The sequence below is a fragment of the Mus caroli genome, chromosome 7 (assembly GCF_900094665.2).
Source record: "Mus caroli chromosome 7, CAROLI_EIJ_v1.1, whole genome shotgun sequence".
Classification (NCBI taxonomy): Eukaryota; Metazoa; Chordata; class Mammalia; order Rodentia; family Muridae; genus Mus; species Mus caroli.
In genome coordinates, this window is record NC_034576.1 from 122,732,772 (window position 1) to 122,753,294 (window position 20,523).

The 20,523-nt window shown below is 40.5% G+C and overlaps 1 protein-coding gene and 1 pseudogene across 2 annotated transcripts in view; both read left to right on the forward strand.

Annotated features, from left to right (window-relative positions):
• The window catches only part of LOC110298057 (ankyrin repeat domain-containing protein 26-like), a 15,125-nt gene extending 3,627 nt beyond the window's left edge, over positions 1 to 11,498 (forward strand). The window contains exons 2-7 of the mRNA XM_021167085.1: positions 761 to 917; positions 6,252 to 6,322; positions 6,809 to 6,896; positions 7,171 to 7,283; positions 10,150 to 10,279; positions 11,403 to 11,498. Of these exons, the coding sequence (XP_021022744.1) occupies positions 761 to 917; positions 6,252 to 6,322; positions 6,809 to 6,896; positions 7,171 to 7,283; positions 10,150 to 10,279; positions 11,403 to 11,498 (655 nt within the window). The remainder of the gene's footprint in view (positions 1 to 760; positions 918 to 6,251; positions 6,323 to 6,808; positions 6,897 to 7,170; positions 7,284 to 10,149; positions 10,280 to 11,402) is intronic.
• An 8,011-nt stretch (positions 11,499 to 19,509) lies between these two features.
• On the forward strand, positions 19,510 to 19,746 carry LOC110299448 (annotated as a pseudogene). The gene has a single exon (XR_002378459.2). The product of XR_002378459.2 is annotated as a mitochondrial import receptor subunit TOM7 homolog pseudogene (transcript).
• The last annotated feature ends 777 nt before the right edge of the window (positions 19,747 to 20,523 follow it).

The window sequence follows — 20,523 nt, forward strand, 5'->3', positions numbered from 1 at the left end:
TTTTTGAGACAGGGTTTCTCTGTGTAGCCCTGGCTGTTCTGGAACTCACTCTGTAGACCAGGCTGGCCTTGAACTCAGAAATCCACCTGCCTCTGCCTCCCAAGTGCTGGGATTAAAGACGTGCACCAACACTGCCCAGCTCTTTGCTGATTTTTAAATTGCTTATTATAATAAGGTGAATTGAAAGCAGTAGTAAAAGGTAACATAAGCTCCCTAATCTTGCCTTGAATTCTAGTAATGAGCGGACCCATTGCTTGAAAGCTTCAGAAGGGGCTCTCTCACATTGTAAATCATTTGAGGGATACATGTAATGTTATATAAAAAATAAAATTTTATTTCTAGTTAACTCCATACATGCTTGCAAGCAATAACTTTTAGAAGTTAACTTTACATTACCTGTCTGTATTAAGGGATTATATATAAACTTATGTCAAATTATATGCAAACAATCATCCTTCATTTGTCAAATCACTGATTAGTTTCAAGGTGGCTTTTCCAAAATAGCTACAGAGTTTCTCTTAACAGTTTAAACTTACCAGTCAAGAAAATTTTTCTTCAGTATTGCCCTCCCAATATACATGAGCTCTGGAAAAGATTAAAGGAAAAGATTGAAAGCATCAAGAGAAAATATTGAAACAAAGACATTTGGTTAGTATAGGCCACGGGATATTGACTTGTTAAGAAAATGAAGTGATCGATACTTTGTTGTTTTTTTTTTTTTAAATAAAATAAATTTTAAGATCAGTGTATTTGCCCACAGAGTTGCATTAAAAGAAAAGGAGGAGCCGGGAGAAGGTGAAAGGGTGAAGCTCCAGTTACCAGGAAAGGATGGGCTCTATCCTGGAGACGCTGGAAGGCAGCACTGTGACATGGCTCTGAGGATCCTGAGCCTGAAAGTAAAGCAGACTTTGAAGCAGGTAAACCAGTTGCGTGGTAGTAATTATCACTGTGTTGTGATAGTAATTATCCTTAATGTGTGTGACTTGACTTCATTGACATTACTTCAATTAATATGCATGTATGTGCATATATCACTGGACAGAATAACCTGCATGACTAATGACTAATGTTCTCTCTCTCTCTCTCTCTCTCTCTCTCTCTCTCTGTGTGTGTGTGTGTGTGTGTGTGTGTGTGTGTGTCTGTGTGTGTGTGTGTGTGTGTGTGTGTTTCATTGTTTCACAAAATGTTATTTCAGGGTCTGGATGGATGGTTCAGTGGTTAAGGCATGCTGTTCTTCCAAAGGACCCCAATTCAGTTCCCATCTCACATTGGCCATATTACAACCACCTGTACCTCCAGCTCCAGGACATATGATACCCTGTTCTTGTCTCCAGGAACCCCTGCATGTGCATGGCATACAACACACAGTAATATTTTTTATTGAAATCTAAGGAAATGTCACCTTACCCTAAAATGAAAATTTAAGACTCTGATGAGCCTTAATTACTGGAGACCCTCTGAGTGAGTCACTCAGAGCTGGGAATCAATGCAAAAGCAAGAGGAATTTATTGTTTTAGTACACTGGGGTCGTCCTGCATCCAAAGTTGGAGCAACAATCCTAGGCAGCCCATTCAGCCAGTTTTTATACAGCTTTCAGGGGTAGAATAGAGCAACAGCCACTAGGCACAATGTGACTGGCAGAACAGTGTGACTTTTAAACTGATTGGTCCTTAGGGAATGAGGTAGCAAGGGATTTCCTTGTCTGAGGAATGGGGGGGGTGGGGAGAATGGTCCCTCCACCCTGAGGAATGTGTCTATGTGCTCTGGCTTTCCCTTATCTGCAGGTGGTCAGCGGTCCCCTCTGTGGTCTGAGAAATGTAATTAGCCTCTCCCTTCCGGAGGGCAGAGGTGCCTATGTGCTCTATAACCTTTCTCTTCCAGGACGGGAGGGGTCTGGTAGAATTTTCCAAAGTTCCTGAGCTGACCCATTCAAAATCATGACATTTACAACGAAATAGTCCCTGTAAATCCTAGAGGGAGGGATGAGGAGTTGAATCACTGTGTTGTCATAAATTGCAATTGGGCCATCTTTATGCCGAAATGCAGGCTCATTAGCTTTACAATGACAAAGAAACTTATTCTGTGCTTCATAGAGCAATTCACTTCACAGTAGAATCTGTGTCTGTGTGAAGGAACTGCTTTTGCTCAGTTCATAGGCAAGGCTACCTATGTTTTACAGTAAGGATCCCAGGCCAGCAAACACCTGCTTTCTTTGGATAATTTTTTTTTTCCAAGACCGGTTTCTCTGTGTAGCCCTGACTGTCCTGGAACTCACTTTGTAGACCAGGCTGGCCTCAAACTCAGAAATCCGCCTGCCTCTGCCTCCCAAGTGCTGGGATTAAAGGCGTACGCCACCACCGCCTAGCTGGATAATTTTTTTAAGTTCTGCATTTAATTAAGCTTTTAGGATTTTTGCCACCAATGATATGGGATTAAACCTTCATGAATTGGGAGGAGGAGGAGGAAGAAGAAGGAGACAACATGGACTGGCAACTTTTAGAGAACCAAATGCCAAATTTTAAATTACCTTGGCCAAAAAAAAAAAAAAAAAAAATGTTAAATGCACAAAAGAAAGCCAGGATGCAGATACTTTTCAGGGATCATTTTCAGATGACTACTGTGCCGGTGTGTGAAAGGGCACAAACATGGTGCAAAGTGTAGAGAATTTTTCAATTTCCTTTTTTATTTTTACTTGTATGAGTGGTTTTGCTTGCATGTGTGTATATGTACTACACGCATGCCTGGTGCCCACAGAGGCCAGCGAAGGGTATTGAATCCTGCTGCCATTACAAATGGTTGTTAGCCACTGTGTGAGTGCTGAGAACCAGACCTAGGTCCCCTGGTAAAGCAACAAGTGCTCTTGACCACTGAGCCATCTCTCCAGCCGCCTGTGGGCATGGGTACCGCAGATGGAATGGTAGAAGCATGTTTTTCCCATTGAACAAACTGGCATTCTCCATCACTCCGTCTGTAACAGTTGAATAGTAACATTCATGATCGGCTCACCCAAAGCAAAGGCCTAAATGTTTCTCACAGGAGCTGATGTTCCATTATTGCAAACTCCTTGCCATCAATAATGGGTTTCCTAGCTTGTCACAGCGATTCTACTCCCTCGATAAGTTCGTGTGGAAGGGTGCTTCCTATTTTATTGCTGCAACTGCTGTGGGAAGGGGACACATCCGGCCAGCAGATACCATGTTTTCAACTCATTAATTCCTTTAGAGAGAAATAATCCCTATTTCAAAACAGAGTTTCTGAAAACAGCAGTGCAGGATACACATTACATACATGCTCCACAGTGAAGACAGTCTGGTCCCGGGGTTTTAGGTTCACTGGCACAGAAAGGCTACCAGGTCTCTCAGGAAATGCATTTGGGCAGAGGTGGCTCAGTGGTTAAGACTACTTGCTGTTCTTACAGAAGACCCAGGTTCAACTCCCAGCACCCACATGGTGGCTCACAACTGTCCCAAACTCCGATTCTAAGAGATCTAGTACCCTCTTCCAGCCTCCATGGTCACCAGGCACAGACATACATGCAGAAAAAACATCTCGTCCTTATTTATTTGTTTTTGATTTTTGTAGTTGTAAATAGTTGAGGTCAGAGAGACCTTTTTCTTCCATTTTTAGATCTAGTGTTAAAAGCATAGAAATAGACTACATATGTATTATGTATCAAAAAATAAAAAAGAAAGTTTTCTTGTTCCTGCACTGCCTTTGCAGAGAGTTATGTAATGGGCACAATGACCATGCTATGCTGTTTATGGAAACCATTTGAAGGGCAAATTCAGGGTCTCTTAGCATAGTTACAATTTCGGAATATTTTCATGGCCTTAAGGAAAAACTTCAAATTCCTTACCTGCCACCCTCCTCCTAGGTCCTCCATCTTTCCCAGCCCTTCCTACCACTCTAAATTGAGATAGATAGATAGATAGATAGATAGATAGATAGATAGATAGATAGATGATAGATAATTTCCCCCATTCTCCTAGACTTTCCTATAAATATTCAGGCCTTCTTGCTGAGCTTCTATCACACGGTGTTTTCAAGCTCATCACTGCTGTACTAAGACGGCATGTGTTTCTATTGTTGAATAGTTCTCTATTGTGTGGCTATCACACACTCCCATTCATCAGAGCCATCTCTGTGTTGCTGCTGCTTCTTGCCTTTATTAGTGATGCTGAGATGATTTGGTGGACATGTTTTTTGTTTCGTTGTCACTGGGCTTTATCCTTTGGGTTGGGTGTGCCAACTTTACTCTCTCCGCTTTTTACCATGCTTCCTCTCTTTCCCGATTTTATTCATCTGTTTTCGTTTATTCAGAAGTAGCTCACGATTTACTATTTCACGATGGTTTTCCCGATGTCTACCTTATATTTGCAGAACAATGAAGTCGTTAATTTTGTGTGCTTTCTTCAATTGGTTGTTTTGTTTTGTTTTACGCCTTACTCTTATCAAAGTATAAATTTTCCTAAAGGGGAAATCATGTTTGATAGAGATGCCACTTTCTCTTGAAAACACTGAAAATGTTTTTGCTAAGCAGTTGGTGGAGCCTGGGGTTGGAGCTTAGTGGGTGCTTGCCTAGCATTCAAGGCCCTAGATTACATCCTCAGGGTGGAAAAGACAAAACAAAACAAACAAAAAATCAGCTGTTAAGACAAAGTTAAGTACTGCATACAATACTTATAATTTCAGACATGGATGTAAGAAGAGTTTTAATCTAAATATATGTTAAAAACTAAAATATAAAACTTCACCTACCACAGAATTATTTACCAAATGCTCATATTTTTCTCATAAATTTAAAAGTGAGATCTACCTTCCTTTATAACAAAGGCTCATTTGGGATTTAAATTTCTAGTGATCCATCAACTGAGAGGCTCTCATCAAAATTCTTCTGATGTGCCATGTCTTGCATGTTACCGCTAGTAACCACCATCTGCTCCTCAGAGTGCTGGCAGGCACAGTGCAACCGAGCATTTGCTGTGGACAAAGAGAACGTTTATTCACTGCTAAGTCCAGCGCCTCTGACACTCACCTCATCTGCACACTACCTTGCCCCAGAATTCTAGTTTGTCTTGTTCTGTGTTTCCATTGCCTACTGAGAGAACTTCCGGTGGAAGGTGGTATGAGCAGAAACCAAGTGGGTGGCCAGTACAATTACAAAGGTTTTGTGACTTACGGGGGTGTGTCTAGGACCTCCATTTTGAAGCCACCTTCACTGGCTTGAAAGATTCCATGCACCTGGTATGGAAGGTTTCTACGAACATGACACATGCCTAAAGGGTAGGATGGTATGAGACCAGCATCAGGTGCTGATGCCAACGGCAGATGCTATCTATGGCTCCCTATGTCTTTGAAATTCTTCTAACTATGTTATGCATATTTTCTAATCTACTCATGAAAAGCAGTTTTAGAAGTTGAATTGCCTCTCTTTTACTGATGAGGTAGCAAGGCATAGAAAGCTAATTTGCTCAACACCAATAGCTGTTAGCAACTAGAGCTGGCCCTCGGATGCAGGCATCCTGGCATCTCACTTAGAAGCTGTCCCTCACACTTTCCTTTAGCATCCAGATCTCCCTCAGAGCATCACATTGCTTTGTGATCATTGCTTGCATAACTCTGGTTATTCATCTATATGAATTATTAAAATTATACTTGAGGCAGTACTTTTTTTTTTCCTCAGTTACCAATTTGGTCAATTTGAGTATCTGAGAAAGTATGGTTTCAAAACCAGAATACCATGTTTCAGTCATAAGACAGATCAGCAACTCAGATAATAATAGCATTTTAGATTTGGTGGGGATAAGATCCCTCTTGCAATAATTCAGCTAACTCCATAGCAATTGCATAGAAGTTCCCCTCAGCACGCAGACAATGGGATAATGGTTGCGTACTAATAAAATTTTAGCATGAAGGGCAGGGGAAGTGATGGTTCAGCAGTCAAGAGCACTTACAGCTCTTGCAGAGGATCCAGGTTCCATTCCCAGCATCCACATAGAACAGCTCACACTGCCTGTAATTCTATCTTCAGGAAATCCTATGCCCAATTCTGGCTTCTACAGATACCTTCACACATGTGGTGCATGTACATGCACTAAAGCATACATACATACATACATACATACATACATACATACATACATACATATAAAATAAAGAAGTCTCTTTAAAAATAATTTGAGCATGAAAACATGATAGGGAGATTTGTACTAAAATATTAGTAAAATTTCCTTTTCAATTCTTTGTTTTAGTTGCAAGAGGCCCAGAATCGACAAAGAGAAGTTGTTCAGAGTTCGCAGAGGCTGCAGGACCACTTGCAGAAGTATAATTTCAAGGGCCACACAACCTGAGGGTTTACAAAGTGAATCATAAGTACAATGTGTAAATCAGATCAGTTAGAATAAGTACAGCACTGAGATGATCAGAGACATTTCAGCTTTATGTCTGGGGACACAGCTCAGAAGGACAATTGTGGCGTGCTTTGCATGCCCACAGCTCTCGGTTCAATCTCCACACCATAAAGGAAAAAGGCTGCCTGATATTAGTTCATTTTACCCAAAATTAGCACATACTCTCTAAAACAGAGCTGGGAACTTAAGTGCCATCTACCTTCCTCCTGCTCTTCCTCCTCCTCCTCCTCTTCTTCCTCCTCCTCCTCCTCTTCCTCCTCCTCTTCTTTTCTTCTTCCCCTTCCCCTTTTCCTCCTCCTCCTCCCTCCTTCTTCTAAGAAGTTAAGTCCTTTGTCATTGTGCAATGTTGTAAAAAAAATTCATCTGTAACAGTAATTGTTTTATACAATGCATTTTAGGCTTCAGGCTGGATGTTCTGAGGCAGAAGTTATGGTACAGGAGCAAGGAGAGAAAACTGCAGCGCTTCAGAAGCTACACACAGGCCTGGTGAGAGAGCCTTCTGCTCGCCCTGGTCCCAGGTTTCCTTTGCCTAACAGGAAAGTTGCAGGAGACATGAAAAGTCCCACTGAGAGGGATGTATTCACACCGTTTCCTGCTGTTACTGAAAATCCTCTTTGCTTTAAAGGAGATTTGATCGAATTCATAAGCTAATGGTTTTGGTAACCTGCCTTACTGAATATTATTCTTGATAAACAATTTTTTAAGAATGTATAATTCATCTCAAAGTTTTAAAAGCAATTTTATGATTTGTTTTTCAAAGACTAGAGTCAAAGAGGAACGAATAAAGAAACTAAACAAAATCACAGTCTCTCTGAAGTGTTCTCTGGATCAAATGAAGAATAAAAATGAAGAATTAGAGAGGGAGCTCACCGAGTATGACTTTTTATTTTTATTAGATGTTTTCTTTATTTACATTTCAAATGTTATCCCCTTTCCTGGTTTCCCGTCCAAAAACACTATATCCCCTCCCACCTCCCCCTGCTCCCCAACTCCTACTTCCTGACCCTGGCATTCCCCTACATTGTGGCATAGAGCCTTCACAGGACCAAGGCCATCCTCTGCTACATATTCGGCTGGAGCCAAGGGTCCCTCCATGTGTACTCTTTGGTTGGTGGTTTACTCCCTGGGAGCTCTGGGAGTACTGGTTGGCTTACATCGTTGTTTCTCATATGGGGCTGCAAACCCCTTCAGCTCCTTGGGTCTTTTTTCTAGTTCCTCCATTGAGGACCCTGTGCTCAGTCCAATGGTTGGCTGAGAGCATCCACTGCTGTATTTGTCAGGCACTAGTAGAACCCCTCAGGAGACAGCTATATCAGGCACCTGTCAGCAAGCTCTTGTTGGCATCCACAATAGTGTCTGGGTTTGGTGACTGTATATGGGATGGATCCCAAGTGGGGCAGTATCTGGATAGCCTTTCCTTCAGTCTCTGCTCCACACTTTGTCTCTGTAACTCCTCCCATGGGTATTTTGTCCCTCCTTCTAAGGAGGATCAAAGTATCCACACTTTGATATTCCTTCTTCTTGAGCTTCATGTGGTCTGTGAATTGTATCTTGGGCATTCCGAACTTCAGGGCTAATATCCAATTATCAGTGAATGCATACCATGTGTATTCTTTCATGATTGGGTTTGTCTGTCTCTGACTGTGACTTGTCCGTCCTGCAAGCTTGTGTGTCAGTACACCTGGAAGACCAGTTCTCTTCGGGAAGAATTTGGGTATGGAGAGCTATGGTACAGGGTCAGCTCTGGGGTGCCAACAGAGACTAGAAGGATCCTTTCCCAACTGATCCTTGGTTCCTGTGTCCTGTCGGCTCTGTGAAGGTCCCTCTTGGGCCAGGAATTTGAAGAGAAGCGGTGGTCTTACCTGTGCTCGCAGGTGTAGGCACTCCTGGGAGACCAGCTCTCTCCTGGCAGTATTTGTGTATGTAGCTCTGTGGCACAGGTTCAGCTCTGGGCACAAATAGACTGGAAGACTCCTGTCTCAGGCAGCCCCTGAATTCCTGTGTCCTGAGGGCTCCAGGCAGGTTCCTCTGAGCAGCAGCGGGTGGCCCTACCTGTACTCACAGGCCTGCCCGCACTCCTGGGAGGTTTGCTCCCTCCCTGTGCTATTTGGGTGTGGAGCCCTGTGGCAGAGGATCTGCCACTGAGTATAATTTTAATATTTCAAATCTCTTCACTCAAAGGCTTTTTCAATTGTGTTGATTGTATTAACATCTAAATATTAATTCATTTTATAACTTTTAACAACCAAAACTTACTGTATTTTAAAATTCACTTCAGAAACCCACAACTCAATTTGAAAACTTGATTGCCAAAATGTATTTGCTCTCTAATGATCCTGAAAACAGTATTGATGACTCTAGCTGGACATTCCCTTCCTCTCTTCCTTTCTTCCTTCCTTTCTTTCTTTCTTTCTTTCTTTCTTCTTTCTTTCTCTCTCTCTCTTTCTTTCTCTTTCTTCCTCTCTCTCTTTCTTCCTTCCTTCCTTTCTCCTTTTCTTTGTTTCTTTCTTTTTTTCTTTCCATCCTTCTTTCTTATTTGAGATTTCCTAAATTGTTTTGATATTTCCCATCTCCCTTCCCCCCAGGCTCACCACCCCCTTTCCTACCCACTCAGCTTCGCATCTTTTTCTCACCCATCCACTCTAATTTGTGCTGCCCATTTGTTCTTGAATGTATGGCCTCCCCCTAGCTCATGGTTGACTTGTAGGGTCCACAGGGTTCAAAAAAACTGACTCTTATCTCCTAGGAGGGATTAATTGTGAATAGCCCTCCAGCTAAAGGTGGGGCTTCATGTCTACCTCCCCTTACCCTTGCTGAGATTGGGACTGACTTGAGCATGCACAGGGCTTGTATGTGCTGTCAGAATCACCGTGAGTACACTATAAATATGCAGCTGTCCTGTAGCTCGGCCACTGTTTTGTTGCAGTCACTGTCTCTGCCCCTCCTTCATTGTCTCTGCCCCTCCTTCCGCAATGGTCCCTGATCAGGAAGAAGAGTGAGGTCAGCTTTTCTTCCTTTTCTTCTGCTGGTAGCATCCTTCATTCAGCATTAAAGCATTCTCCTGGCTAAAACAGTTATCAAAATTATCTTTAGTTTTTATTTTCTTTCTGCCTTTCTTTTTATCTATTATGATCTCATGCAGACTTGGGTGTCACCTTTCCATGGGTGTCACCCATTTATGGAGCATATATGTTGCTAAACTTGTTGTGTGTATATATATGTACATGCATAGAAATCTGTACACACATACAACTAAAATATAGTTATAATCTGTAGTAGTTTGGTTTTAGAACTCTCCACAAATACCAAAATCTATGGATAGTCCACTCTCTATGTAAAGTGGTGTATATGTGCATATAGTTCACACATATCCATGTTTCTCTTCTTTACCTTAATTACTGATCTCTGGGTTATACCTAATTGTTAATAATTAGTGCTTCATAATAAAATACTAAAGTATATATTAACAGTTAAAGCAATTGTGTATATGGTTATCATATTTATTCATTATCTGCCATAAATATCATAAAAGTTTTCTTCATAATATTTGTCTAAGATTATAATTTTATTAGAATACTTTCAATAATTGAAATTGAGACAAATGAGAGGTCATAATATGTAGATTTATTTTAAAAGAAATAATGTATGTAAAAACATGATAACAAAAAAGATTTTTAAAAAATCTTGCTAAGCATTTACTCTTTTAAAAACTTTCCATAATGACTGTATACTTTTGCAGAATAAAGAAACACTTAGGAGTAATGAGAAAGAAATTGAATGACCATGTAAATGGAGAATTTAGTTGCCATGGAAATTTAAAAACTAAAGAACAAGAAGTGAATGTTTCAGTGGATATGTTTAAAAATGAGGTAAATTTAATTTGTTTGGAGACTCTTAAATGTTCACAGTTGGGGTGAGTGAAAAATTAATTATTTTTCCATTAAAAAGGTATTCTGTTGAACTCAAATTGGTATCTAAAGCCAAACAGTACACACCCCCGTCACAAACCACTAAATCTTGAAGAGCATCCATTTCATCTGGTAACTGGTTTTGGAATATAACTAGCATACCTATTAGTCCAGGTACTTAATAGATACAGGTCAGAAGCATTTAATATGACTGCAAGTGCTTTGCAAGCACCGCCTGGGTTGGGGACGGCTCTCACCATCCTATAGAGGAGCCACATACCCTGCAGGCATCACTCATCCCTCTTCCCGGTCAGCCTTAGGGAAGCACCCACCAACTATGAGTACAAGTCAGACCAACAATCACATGGTTTGTTATCTAGGTTCTTTTTCCTTTTGCTTTGCATTTTATGTTCAGTGTTCATGCCTGTTGTAACCTTACCAATAAGCCAATCAAAGAGATGAGTAGTGAAAACAGACAAGATATTCGATCAATATTCACACTGAGGAGAGGAACAGATAAAAGTCCACATGACCCAAGTCCATCTTCAGGCTAGTAACATGACCTTTTAAGTTTATGCTGAGAAAGAACTGGGTCAGAGGGCAAAAATACATCAGTCCTAGGGAAGGTGTTTCAAGTCTTGTCCAGCCAGGCATTTGTTACTGCTGTCATTGCTAGGGGCGATTGTTCTGGTTCCTCTAATTACTCCTGTTCCAGGGTGAAACCTCACCAAGGTAGGTAGCTGCCTCCAGCTTCAAAAGCTATCCTGGTCTTAGAATCAAGGTGGCCACAGATTTGAGGTAATGACTTAAAACACATTGGTGGGTGGTTAAAAAGTTAGTGTAGTTAATCAGGGAATAAACAGAACAAGGCAGGGATGGCATCCCCTTATGTACTTACAATATGGGCCCAAGCGACGAGTCCTTTTGGCAAAAGCAGCTTTGAAGAGCATGAAATAGCGAAACATATCAGAACTTAACTTTTTCCTGTCCCTAATCGGTATCATCCCATTGATACATAGTGTGAATATACTATACATTTTATTCATTCCTCAGTTGCTGGGTCTTTACACTGTTTCTACTTCAGGCTTTGGTGAATACTGCTGCCATGGACCTACATGTACACACCTTTGTGTTTGCACGTTTTAAGTTTTCCTTCGTGAATATTTACAGCAATCGCTGAGTCATGTGGTAACTCTACTCAGTCTTTTGAGGTGTCAATACGTCCCAAGACGACAGCGTTGAATGGGAGTTTCAGATTTCTCCATCCCTTGCCAATGCTCCACCATTTCAAGTGAAAACCTTTCCAGCCTACTGATATGAAGACTATACCATGGAGGTTTTCTTTTACGCTTACCAGTTTACTAAGAGGATGGTGTGAGCACATGACTTTTCATGCGCTTATTAGTGGCTCGTATATTTCTTTGCAGAAGGGGACCATTTAGATTCTTTCTCTGATAGAGGAGAAGCTGTTCCACAGGACCTCCTAAACGTCTTAGGAAATATTGAGTTACACAAAGTAGAATTAAGCTAAGTGGTGCCCCGAGTTCTCTCATCAGGAAGAGCGTACAGAAGAGCCCAGCAGACAGAACAACCCTGGCTGACAGCTGCCTGGGAGAAGCAGCCCTGGTCTGTCTCAGGATGACTAAGACAATATTTTACATTGTAAATCTCACAATTTGTCCAGACAACCAAACCTCAGAGTCCCTGTCACTGTGGTACATGTTTCATTGCTCGAAGTATAACCTGGGGATATAAAACTATATAAATGAATAGGAGTTTCTGTCCAGAGTTGGTTCCCTATAAGTTTTTTTTCTTTATGATCTCTAAGTGTTGGAGTGATTTCTTACTGGGAAGACATGTTCATTCTATAACATCTCCAGGTTTAAGCTGTGTTATCTCTTGTTTGTAGTAGTCCTTTATTCTAGATATGAATCCCTTATCAAGGGTGTGATTTTCAAGTACTTTCTTAAGAATTACTGTCATCACTATGAGTGATTGACATGCCTCTCATCTGACATACGTCATCTGTACTCCCAACTCACATTTGTTTCCAAACAGGATTCTCATATACAGGAACACAGACTCCTTTCTTTCAGACATTAATGTGAGGGTTTCTAAATATAGGTCTCATGTTTTAAAGGGAAAAAATAAGTACATATTTTTTTATTTTATGTGTATGAGTATGTCAACATGTATGCCTGCATACTACTTACATACCTGATGACTTTAGAAACCAGAAGAGGGTATCAGATCCCCTGGAACAGATAGTTGTGAGCCACTGGAAAGGGGCTGGAAATTGAACCCTGATTCTCTGGAAGAGCAGCCAGTGCTCAAAACCTCTGAGCTACCTCTCCAATCCTACCTTTTACTTTTTTGATGGTATCTTTTCAAACACTGCTCCAGTTGCTGAAACCTACTTAATCTGTTTTTGCTTTTGATGAATCACAGAAGTAAATACCAGATCCAGTCATGATGTCTTTGTAAATATGCTTAGAAGCACACCAAAAAGCTTTAGAATTTTATTTCTTCCATGTAGCAGGTATATTTTGAGTTCATATTATAAGCATGTTATTTAAGAGTGTGTCTTAGGTAGGGTTTCATTGCTACCCTACCTAAGAAAAACCATGACCAAGGTAATTTTTATAAAGAACAACATGTAATTGGGGCTGGCTTACAGATTCAGAGGTTCAGTCCACTATCATCATGGTGGGGAGTATGGCAGCATCCAGGCAGATATGTTACTGGAGGAACCAAGAGTTCTACATCTTGATCCAAAAGCAGCCAGGAGGGGATGGACTCACACTAGACAAAGCTTAAGAATATATATTACCTCAAAGTGCTGCCATCACAGTAACACAATTCCTCTAAGAAGGCCACACTTCCACCAACAAGGCCACACCTACTAATAGTGCCACTACCCATGGGCCAAGCAAACCCAAACCACCACAGAGTACAACTTTTCTTTTTCTTTCTTTCTTTCTCCCTTTCTTTCTCCCTTTCTTTCTTTCTTTCTTTCTTTCTCTTTCTTTCTTTCTTTCTTTCTTTCTTTCTTTCTTTCTTTCTTTCTTTCTTTCTTTCTTTCTTTTTATTTTTTTTTGTTTGCATGTGGATATCCAGGCATTCCACTTTGTTTCTTGTCAGAAAAACTATACTTAGACTGTTTTATACTTATTTTACCACAAGTGTTACCAATCAGTTCACTCTGATTTTGTAGAAAGACTAAAAGGTTACAGGATGTTGTTGAGTTAAGCCATTCTTGTTTAAAAACGGATGGTCCAATCACTAGACTTTTGTGCTGGGAGATTCTTTCAAGATCCTTGTTGAAAAATCATCACTTCCTGTAATGCAGATGTGGTGGTTTGAATGAAAATGGCCTCTCTATAGGCTCATATAGTTGAATACTTAGTCCCAGTTGATGAAACAGTTTGGAAAGCATTAAGAGGTGTGCCCTTGTTGGAGGTCATGTGTCACTTGAGGGTGGGCTATGGGGTTCCAAAAGCCCATTCAATTCTCCCCCTCTCTCCCCCTCCCTCTCCCCTCCCCCTCTCAGCTACTGTTCCAGCCCCATTCCTACCTGTTGCTAGGCTTCCCACCATAATGGTCATGGACTCACCCTCTGACACTATAAGCAAACCCCCAGTGAATGCTTTCTTTTGTAAGTTGCTTTGGTCATGGTGTCTCTTCACAGCAATGAAAAAGCTACTAAGACAGCCATTCAAATGGACAAAGAACATCCCCAATTCAGAAAAAAATATGCAACTTTAGACTTCACATTTGTCAGATTAATTAATTATTGTATTATTTCCAGACTCTTGTTCTGGGAGTCTGGTGGTGGTAAGGTGATTTGGTTTGGTTTGATTTTTGGTTTTGGTTTTGGTTTTGATTTTGGTTTTTGAGACAGGGTTTCTCTTTGCAGTGTTGGCTGTCCTGAAACTTGTTCTGCAGACCAGGCTGGCCACAAACTCAGAGCTCTGCCTGCTTCTGCCTCCTGAGTGTTGATATTAAAAATGTGTGCCATCACTGGCACATGCCTTTAATCCTAGCACTGGGGAAGCAGAGGCAGGGGGATCTTTAAGAGAGAGACAGAGAGAGGAAAAAAAATATCAAGTTGACTGGGCAGGAAGGTGAGGGTGGATCTGGGAGGAGCTGGGAGGGGAAATATATATCCTCAAAATACATGGTATGAAATTCTGAAAGAATTAATAAAAATATTATTGTAAAGTATAATTTTGTGATTCTCTGTGGCTTTCATTCTTTGATTTTGTACAAAGTTCAACAGATTGCATTTTAAGACTCTGCTAGTGATTATAATGCTTTGCAACTGAATTTATGTCAAAATTTGCTATTCTTTTTCTGTTAGACATTTCCCATCCAAAATCCTTTTTTTTTACCAGGCTATGTGACTTTATTCATATAGATCCATGAATTGAAGGAAAAATGGGGAACTATAACCTCCAAATATCTACCTCTGAATATACAATTTAAATACATTGAGCAGGAGTTGTTATCCATAAAAATAGCACAAAAGCAATACGAGAAGCTGCGTGAGGATCAGAGGAGTCTGCAAAGGGAAGCACTAGGCCTGCAGTGCCAGCTGCGAGAGAACATGGTAGGTCCTTGTAAGAAGAGACAGGATCAAGGAGGGGCTAGGGCATCATTTAAAAGACAGGCAGCCACTTTTATAAGACAACAGATCTGTTACATCCTAAGTTAATTTCACTGAATTACATGTGTGTGTCCTCTGTGAGTCTTATAATAGCTGGTGATGGAAATTTCTAGAAGGCGGGTGACATCTGTTTATCCCTTTAATTACTTCTGTTTCCATCATTAAAATACAATTAATCTTTCAGAATAATTATTTTCAGCTTTTTAGGCAATTTAAAACAATACCCCGGGGCTGGTGAGATGGCTCAGTGGGTAAGAGCACCCGACTGCTCTTCCGAAGGTCCAGAGTTCAAATCCCAGCAACCACATGGTGGCTCACAACCATCTGTAACGAGATCTGGTGCCCTCTTCTGGAGTGTCTGAAGACAGCTACAGTGTACTTACATATAATAAATAAATAAATAAATCTTAAAAAAAAAAATACCCCTAGGAGGGAGAGAAAAACTGGAATACAACACAGTTTCACCACAATTCTGAATTATCCTTAAGTTACGCTGTTGGGGGTGGGGGCTGAAATGTGAGTGTGAACTGTCTGCATAAGGGCAAGCGTGAGAGTAATGCAGAACTAAGCCTTGTGGCTCAGAAGCACCAGGAGGCCCCAAGTTCACACTCCACTCCAACCAAAAAGAGGTCCAATTATCATTTTATGATCTGGATTTGATGGGGTTGGTATTGAAAGTTTAAGCTCTGGCATCTTACTACACGTATTTAAAATTACTGTGGGGATCAATTACTCAAAACTAAAGCAAGTACATTAACTGTTTTGTGTGTTACATGTAATTATTTTAAAAGTATGTCCTTTTAATTTTTCCATAGACAAAACTAGAAGACAAAAAGCAAGCACTGGCATTAAGAGACAGTAATTATGACTCGGTAATGAGTCAGATGGAACTCAGGATTAAAAACCTTGAGTCTGAGCTCGAGAAACTGGAAGCTGAGAAAGAGTCCAATGAGAGAAAGGTAGAGAAATACCAACAGCGCGGTGTCCGAGAGCGGGAGCTCAGCAAGCTGCTATCACATAAACTCACCAAGTAAGTCAGGGGAGAAGCTCGCTCACTCACCACTACTGTGTAACAGTCACCGAAACAGACTCGGAAGAGTAAGTAAGATCTGTAGGCAAAGTGCAAATTATAACCAGAATGTAGTGCAGGAAATGAACCCACACTTGTCATGTGGCTGCCAAACACTTATTCCCCTTTTCAAGTTTTAGTTTTATATGCTGTTCTCTCCTAATGATACACTGGTCTTTCAGCTAATTAAGACCATTATATTGTCATAAAATTATGTTAATATTCTCTCAAGTAGAAACATTAACAATTTAACTGAATTATCTCTCTGTACCAAATACTTAATTTGCCCCAAGTTATGGGTGGATTGTAGATAGTGAAAACAAAAACTTGAAATCTGCTCATCCAATGGTTTTTGAAACCCAAGCTCCTTCATTGCAAAAATGATTTCTAGCTGGTTTGTGAGTTATGCTTTTTTTTTTGGGGGGGGGGGGGTTCAAGACAGGATTTCTCTGTGTAGCCCTGGCTGTCCTGGAACTCACTCTGTAGACCAGGCAGGCCTCGAACTCAGAAATCCACCTGCCTCTGCTTCCCAAGTGCCAGGATTAAAGGCGTTCGCCACCACTGCCCAGCATGAGTTACGCTTTTTAAAGTATACATTTTGTACATTTGTATACATTTAATTATATACATTTGTCATGGATCACCGCGGGATATTTTGTTGTGGTTTCCTATGGTGCAATGGCTATTATAGTCAAGAACATGAGCATAGCACCATCTCATAGTTTTAGCTTTTAAAAAAGTTATTTCTACTGGCATGATCAGTTTTATTAAGTGGGGTGCTTCTAGAAGCCACCCATCATTGGCAGGCACCATCTCTCTCCTACTCTGAACTACTAATTAGCTTGGAAATAGATGTAATTCTTCACCATAAATTTAGACCTATACCTGAGAGCCAACAGTATGCTCCAAGGCGTTTTCAGCGTTAAGACTTTGGGTAAGAGGGATTATGAAATGCTTTCTAAAGAGCGGCTCATTTAGGGAATGAGGGCGTAAGTATTTACCGTTTGCAATCTTCACAGAACTAATAAAAAACTAAGCAAAGTCAGAACAGACATTTTGCTGGTGACAGAATGGAACAGAACTGTGCAGAACACTCTTACTACAAGGCCTGTCCCCAAAAGTCCTGGTGTCACCAAGCATGATACTTATGCAAACCGTAACCCTAACTTCATCGCAAGCAGAAACTCAGAGCCTGCCATACCCAGCCCTCAGCCTTCTCCTGAGCTTATGGGGAGGAGTCTACTCAAGGTAAGCTATATTCTCTTCTGCTCTTCGGCATTCCGACTCTGTATCTGATAGTAATAGTAATTCTTCTCATTTGGTGAGATGCTGAACCGTTTAGTTGAGGTATGCATGGTAAGTTAGGGTTATAATAGTCAGGATCTCTACAAAGAAAACTTTTTTATGTGTCTGAGGGCTTTGCCTATATGTAAGTGCGATGTGTTCATGCCTGATGCTCATGCAGGCCAGAAGAGGGTATCAGATCCCCTGACTCTGGAATTACAGGTGTTTGTAAAAACACCCTGTGGTTGCTAGGAGTAGAACTCAGAAAGGGTAGCAAGTGGTCCTAACTGCTGAACCATCTTTCTAGCCCCCAGAAAAAAATTAAGTCCATAAAACATATATCTCACATTTTCTTTATCCACCCATCTGTTGACTGGCCATCTATGCTGACTCCATAATTTGGCTATGTGGATAGTGCTGTGACAAACCTGGAGATGTAGAACTGCTGTTGTACACTAACTCAGAGATGAATCACATGGTGTTCGTTTTTCTAAGGTGACTAAAGTAATCTATTATACAATTCCAGTGTGGTTTTAAGGGTTCCTATGTCCCATGTCCCCATCAACATTTCTTGTTTTGGTGAGTGTGTCTGAGTGGGTTCTCAATGTAGTTCTATATTTTAATTTCCCTGATTGCTGAAGATATTGAACTGGCTCACATGTCAATTAGCCATTTCTACATGTTTGCTTGAAAGTATCTCCTCACGCCCTCTCCCTGGCTTATTTGCTCTTTTGACTTTTTTGTTTAGTTATTTAAGTATACAAAGTGTCAGTCCCTTGTTAGGTGAATAATTGACAAAGTTTTTCCCCCTTTCTATGACCTATCTGTCTTGATACTTAATTTTTCTATCAGTGTGCATAAGATTTCTATGTCTTTTCCTATGACACTAGGAAAGCACTATGCTAAGTTCTTAGGCCTAACTAAGCTTTTTAATTTTATGTAGACCATTGTCCATTTTTGCTATTATTTTCTGAGCCATCTGAATCCTACTCAGAAGTCATTGCCTGTGGCTATGTCCTTAATTGTTCCCATAAGTTTTCTCCCAACAGTCTCAAAGTATGACTCTTGCATCATCATATTTGACCCATTTTTAATTTATTTCTAAAGTTTTCATACAATTATATATTATACATTTAGCATAGTCCCCTTCCTATCCTCCACTATCTTCCTCTCTCACTCATTTTACCTCTACCTTCATGTCATATACAAACATATCCAAAATTTAGGCACTGAAATAGAATAAAATCTAGGGCCAACAAGTGATATGTCAATTCATTATGCGTGTGCCTATATACATAGTATTTATATATTATATATAGATGTAGTATTACTTATACATATGTGTAGGTATATATGTACATATCCAGGCATATATATGTATATACACATATACATGTATGTACTTCTATATACACATATATACATAGACACATACATGTATATGTATACAAACATGTATACATATATATATGTGTGTATGTGTGTGTGTATAGAAAGAGGAGAGAGAGGGAGAGAGAGATCTCCACTGTTGCTCCTTTTCCTCAAATACTGGGTTTTAACCAAGTTCTCCTAAGGTTCTCCATTTTTGCCTTCCCCGAAATGAAAGCAATGGCTAATCTTTAAATAGAATTGCCATCAAATAAAATATATTCTATCAGAATATTCTGTAAAGCTGCATGCAATCCCCATGTACCCTAGAGATGCACACTGGTTAGAATTTGCTCAACTTGACACAGCTAGGGTCATCTGGGAAGAGGAACCTGAGAAAATACCTGTATCTGATGACCTGTGAGCAGGTTTATGGGGCATCTTTTTAATGATGAATGGGGCCAGTCCCAGACCATTATGAGCATTACCATCACTGAGCAAGTGGACCTGGACAGTGTAATAAAGTAAGCAGAGCAAGGCATGGGGAGCAAGCCAGTAGGCAGCACTCCTCCATGGCTTCCGCTTCAGTTCCTGCCTTGAGTTCCTGTCCAATGATAGGTTGTGACATGGAAGTGTAAGGTGAACTAAACCTTTTCCTCCCCAATTGCTTTTGGCCATGATGTTTGTCATAGCAGCAAGAAGCAAAGTAAAACCAAAGTGCAAGGGGGCGGATTTAATGCAACTATGTCATCTCATTCATAAAAATTTAAAATGGGCTCCTCCTTCCGCTGACCCGTCGTCGCCATGGTGAAGCTGAGCCAAGTAGCCAAACAGAGGCTGCAGCAGCTCTTCAAGGGCGGCCAGTTTGCCATCCGCTGGGGCTTTATTCCTCTCATGATTTACCTGGGATTTATGAGGGGTGCAGATCCTGGAATGCCTAAACCGTCAGTTTTAAGCCTACTTTGGGGATAAAGGACTGTTTGGTTATCTGGATTTGGACGCAATCCAACATGGAAGGTGTATACTCCAGCTGGATAAGAAAGGAGATGTCATTTCAACACTTCTGTGGCACAGTGGAGGAGCCTATACTGACTTATGATAGACTGTCAAAATAAATATTTTTAACAATGTTACAAAAAAAATTGTAAATGGTTCCCACAATGGCAAGCTAAACCTATTGTAGAATTTATAGGAAAAAAAATTCAACTATGGTTGTTCCTAGTCCAGATACTTGACTGTATTTGACAATTTTGTGACTAGCCATGGGATGTTATTTTGAACAAAATGTGAACGAATTTTAAAAACTAGTTTTCAGTGAGTTGATTTATTAATAAAATGTCTGTCCCGTCAGCATGCACTGTTTGTATGTAGCTTTGATGGTGTTTTCATGATCTTCTTAGTGGACAGAAGATAGCTCAAGCCCGTGAAAAATACTGTCTCAAGCTTTTCTTCTTACTAGTCTTCATACCCTAACAATACAATAGCAGAGCACATCTAAATTTTCTAAGGCACCAGCTAACAAATAGATTAAAGAAGAATAAATTCAATGCATGCTTTCATATGGGAGATAATAAAATCCTAGCCAACAGGTATTTTTCATCACTTGTTAGCTTAGTATTTTGGGGCCATGAAATTGGACTTCTGCACACAGAACAGAGACTGGAGACTGGAGGAATATCTCAGTGGATGAAGTGTTTGCTGCACAGGCAAGACAAGCTGGGTTTGGATCCCTAGTACCCATGCAAGAAGTCAGTGTGGCAGCACATAGCTGCCATCACAGTGCTGGGGGGAGAGGGACTGAGGCGTCCCTGGAGTTCA